Consider the following 4805-nt stretch of genomic DNA (forward strand, 5'->3'; position numbering starts at 1 on the left):
ATGTTTCCTGATGGTCACTCTTCACTCATCTATTGTGAAGATCATTCTAGTGGGAGATGTGAGAAGATTGTTTTCTGGGTAGAATTTGTGTAGAAAACAAGATAGAAGGAAGAATGGGACACACACTCAGGAGGATGGCTGTGTTTGCAGCCTCTGTGTTCAGCCTCCTCAGCAGCTCCTGACAGCTGTAAGTGACCCCCCGACAAGTGACAGTCCAGTGAGCAGATCGGGTCCCCGATGAAGATCGGACATCGTTCTATTCCCAATAAAAGTCGTTTTTCTCTCTGCCCGGGAAACACAACAAGAGAGAGAAGATTCCCCAACTCGGGAGTGAAAGTCAGTGGGCGTGTCTTATTTGCAACCAATAGCAGTAGGCACTAAAGCTTTCTGCCGACCAATAGCAGTGCAGAACGTCTCTATATAAGCCAAAGCGACAAATGCAATTCTATGTATCTATTACAGTGCTAATATTTGCAGAATCATGACGGAGACTGAGAGCGCCCCAGCCGCCGCTCCTCCTGCGGAGCCCGCCGCCAAGAAGAAGCCGGCCAAGAAGGCGGCAGCCGGAGGAGCCAAGAAAGGCAGCAAGAAGCCGTCCGGTCCCAGCGTGTCCGAGCTCCTCGTCAAAGCCGTGGCCGCTTCCAAAGAGCGCAGCGGGGTCTCCCTGTCCGCCCTCAAGAAGGTCCTGTCCGCCGGAGGATACGATGTGGACAAGAACAACAGCCGCCTCAAGATCGCCATCAGGGGGCTGGTGACTAAGGGGACCCTCGTCCAGGTCAAAGGACATGGCGCCTCCGGATCCTTCAAGATCAACAAGAAGCAGGAGGACAAGGCGGCAGGCGCCAAGAAAAGCACCAAGAAGCCATCGGCTACGGCCAAGTCCCCCAAGAAGCCGGCCGCCAAGAAGCCAGCCAAGTCCCCCAAGAAGAAGACCACCACCAAAGCCCCCACCGCAGCCAAGAGCCCCAAGAAGGCCGCCAAGAAACCCGCAAAAAAGCCTGCAGCTGCCAAAGCCAAGAAGGTGACAAAGAGCCCCAAGAAGCCCAAAGCTGCAGCCAAGCCGAAAAAAGTCGCCAAGAGTCCGGCTAAGAAGGCGGCTAAACCCAAGACAGCAGCCAAGCCCAAGAAGGCCGCTCCAAAGAAGAAATAATCCCCGCCGGAGAGACCTCCTTTCATCTACACCCCCCAAAGGCTCTTCTCAGAGCCACCCACCTCCTCCTGACAGAGCTCTACATACACACAGCGACCAGGGGGGGCCCGCATTAGAAGTCCTCCATACAGAGCAATGTGACCACCTTACCCAATCCCCTCTATAGAATCATGTATTCATACAGCGGGAGATCCGATCACAGGACTCTTCACATGACATCCGTCCCTGATAATATTAAAATTATTTTGGTGTAAATATTCCCGATTTATACAGCTTTGCCCCCACCCATCTACAGTTTGTGCCCATCATGGGTGGTCAACGTTTTGGGGGTTCTAATGTTGGATCTATATTATTAGCATTCCTGTTGCACACGCAGTGACTTATATACTCGTTTTTTTAATTATTATTCATGATTTGATTGTTTCCCACCTATAAGCCTAGAGATTGTTAAGTATATCTCATTTAAACCGTAATAAAAATATTGAACGAGAGATCCGTCCCTGATACAAAATGATATATAACATCTGCAGTGCGGATTGGAGACCTGCAAATCGGAGACAATTCCCGCACACTGTCTGCGGGATCTCCCCGGGGAGGAGGGGATGAACATTTCCTCTTCTAGACGATCATTGTACAAGGAATTCTGACACTTCAATATGGAACGCAGCGACTGCAGATCCTTCCGTGATCATTAGAGGGGAACCAATAGAGAGGCACATCATTGTGTTATGTGGACAATGTACTCCTTACTAAATATCCAGTTCAGTTAGATTTACCCCCCATATGGATATCAGGGGCTGCTAAAACGATCTAGATCCCATATGGGCGGCGGTGAATAATAAAACACCAGTGAAGAAATGGGGGTTCAGGGGAGTTCCCCGGATTCTCCACACAATACTGGATGAATTCTTCCTTCTAGTCTCTCCATGTGTGCAGCACCTGCAGAGAGCTCTGATCACACAGTGCTAGTAGAGGAGATGAAGTGAGACGACCCCCCCCCCCATATGTTCCAATCTGCTGATGAATGGGAAGTCAGGAAGATGTCCAGGAGATGTCCCCCTCTATATCGGGGAATGATTGTACAAGGTCGAGGAATAGCAGAGGAGATTGTACGGGAAAAGAAGTATGATTTGTTACTTTGTGATGGATTGATGATGTTGGAAAGAATTGTATCAATAAATGACAATCCACACCGCACTCAAGGAGAATTCTTATTCCCATGAGCCCATTGTACAAATATTAATTTTTCCCTTAACCAAACATGAATACAAATTTCTTCAGATAAATCATAAAGTAGAACAAATGATCACCGACATAAAGAATTGATTTACTAGAAAGAGAAATCAATAAAGTGTAAATCCTAATCAGTATGTAATGGATGTAGACGTCTGTATGTATTGAGGAAGGAGGTGGGGAGATGTGTGGATGTCTTGTAGGGATTTCCCTGTCATGTAGTCGATGTGATGATGGAGTATATAGATCTCTTTGTATAGGAGGATGTGGTGGCTCTGAAAAGAGCCTTTGTGTTGGGATTAGTAGTAGTTCGGAGTGTGTGTCTCTCTCTATGCCCTCTCCCCGCGGATGCGGCGTGCCAGCTGGATGTCTTTGGGCATGATGGTGACCCTCTTGGCGTGGATGGCGCAGAGGTTGGTGTCCTCGAAGAGTCCGACGAGGTAAGCCTCAGAGGCCTCCTGCAGAGCCATGACGGCGGAGCTCTGGAAGCGCAGGTCGGTCTTGAAGTCCTGGGCGATCTCTCGGACGAGGCGCTGGAAGGGCAGCTTGCGGATGAGCAGCTCGGTGGATTTCTGGTAGCGGCGGATCTCTCGGAGAGCCACGGTGCCGGGCCTGTAGCGGTGAGGCTTCTTGACTCCGCCGGTGGCCGGGGCGCTCTTGCGGGCGGCTTTGGTGGCCAGCTGCTTGCGGGGAGCTTTGCCTCCGGTGGACTTACGGGCTGTCTGCTTGGTTCTCGCCATTACTGCTCAATGCTTCGCTGATACAAGGAACATGAGCTTATGCCGCTCTGCAGCGCTATTTATACACACCCCAGCCCTCTGATTGGACAATGAGAGCACACTCCTCCTCCTCATTGGTTCACTTGAAAAGCGCCTTTTTTTTGAATTGCCCGCCTAGATCTGCACGTTCTATGATTGGAATAAATCGCTATTGTTTTCTCAAATCCAAAGTGAAGTCTCAGCACATCACACAATACTCGGAGATCTCTGAACTCCTTCGATGTGGGTTATTATACAGAATAGAAAGTGTGAGCGGGGATTCCACACGGAGCAGCTGTTGTCTGTTCCGCCAAATACACAGCACAAGGATCAGGGGGATCCGTCCATGCTCACTTCTTATAGGTCACCGATCACGGTATACATCTGACTTATAAAGAACACTTTTCATGTCCCCTGTAATGGGGATCAGGGGGATTGTGGGGTGCTGAGGCTCTCTGCTCTCCGGACTCCATCGCATCTATCGTTCCACTCTGCCACCTAAAGGTCATTCCGGGAACATCTCCGCCTTCACTGTCTTCTGTGGACATCTCCACTATAGAGCCCATAGGATGTCTGTCACTGAAATCCTCTCTATGTTATGGTGACCCAATGAGACTAAAAAAGTGAATAGAGGGGTACCCTGAGGTGTCCCCCATGTACGCGGTAACAATGGTTAATATTCCCTAAAAAAGCTCAAATAGGTCTCCTAATTTACAAACCGGTTGACAGCAATCCCAAACATACACAGAATCCTATATGTTATGTTTTGGGCAGCTAAAATATCTATAGGTACTGTTTAGAAGACACCTAGGTCGATCTAAGAGGGGCCATGTGTATCCACACTATCTCGATACAATACAACTGATTTGCGACCATGTTGATTCCTATACTCTAATCAAGGCCCATTCCTCCTTATCTGTTCATGTTGCTGTGAACTTCCCTTACAACTGGGGTCCACCCTAATCAAAGTGTATTTTTTTTTTTTTACATGGGTGTAGTGTATGGCCTGAAGGAACACACACCGGAGCATCATTGTGGGGACTTTATATAGTTAATGGGATAGAAAAGTCACCAGTGAAAGGTGCAGTGGCGGCACCCCTATTTTAATGTATAACCAGGAGGAATGACTGAAAGGGGATCATCAAATACCGCAATTTGTGTCATTCATTCTTTATTCAATTCATGGATTCATTAACCAAGAAATACGTTGGAAATATTAATTTCAGATTGTTTTGGTCTTTGATTTGACTTCAGAATACTGAGCAAGTATTTTCTGGGCTGAAAACATAGAGAGATCTCGGAATACATTTCTTTGGAGTCCTCAAAAGAAGGCAGTATTACTGGATGATGAAGGAAACGCCCACAGCGGTGATTGATTCAGATTTAAAATGGCTGTTTTCAAAATTTGCCCGCCGGAATTATGTAGTTCGTTACAGATATATATTCATCTCTCTTATACCGCCAAATCCGACGCCGAGGAGATGATCGGATGAGACATTTATCGGAGGAATATGATTAGCACTCTAATGTCATTAGTCCAGAATGATTAGGAAAAGATTCTGTTTGTTACCGAACCATGAAAAAACACTTCTATATGTTCTCAGAATCCAGGATCTCACCACTGCTACATACAGAATATGATGTTCATGTCACTGACTGATATT

The 4805-nt window shown here is 47.5% G+C and overlaps 2 protein-coding genes across 2 annotated transcripts; one reads left to right on the forward strand and one right to left on the reverse strand.

Moving 5' to 3' along the window:
- Nucleotides 1-318: 318 nt before the first annotated feature.
- Nucleotides 319-1180, forward strand: LOC141129658 (uncharacterized). The gene has a single exon (XM_073617753.1). It carries the CDS (start codon nucleotides 482-484, stop codon nucleotides 1148-1150), a length of 669 nt encoding a protein of 222 aa, XP_073473854.1. The 5' UTR covers nucleotides 319-481; the 3' UTR covers nucleotides 1151-1180.
- A 1511-nt stretch (nucleotides 1181-2691) lies between these two features.
- On the reverse strand, nucleotides 2692-3150 carry LOC141129659 (histone H3). The gene has a single exon (XM_073617754.1). The coding sequence runs from the start codon at nucleotides 3121-3123 to the stop codon at nucleotides 2713-2715; it is 411 nt and encodes a 136-aa protein (XP_073473855.1). The 5' UTR covers nucleotides 3124-3150; the 3' UTR covers nucleotides 2692-2712.
- Nucleotides 3151-4805: the final 1655 nt, after the last annotated feature.

This window comes from Aquarana catesbeiana, linkage group LG02 (assembly GCF_042186555.1).
Source record: "Aquarana catesbeiana isolate 2022-GZ linkage group LG02, ASM4218655v1, whole genome shotgun sequence".
NCBI lineage: Eukaryota > Metazoa > Chordata > Amphibia > Anura > Ranidae > Aquarana > Aquarana catesbeiana.

Coding starts and splice junctions, on each gene's coding strand:
- LOC141129659 (XM_073617754.1), bottom strand. CDS start 3,123: ATGGCGAGAACCAAGCAGACAGCCCGTAAGTCCACCGGAGGCAAAGCT.
- LOC141129658 (XM_073617753.1), top strand. CDS start 482: ATGACGGAGACTGAGAGCGCCCCAGCCGCCGCTCCTCCTGCGGAGCCC.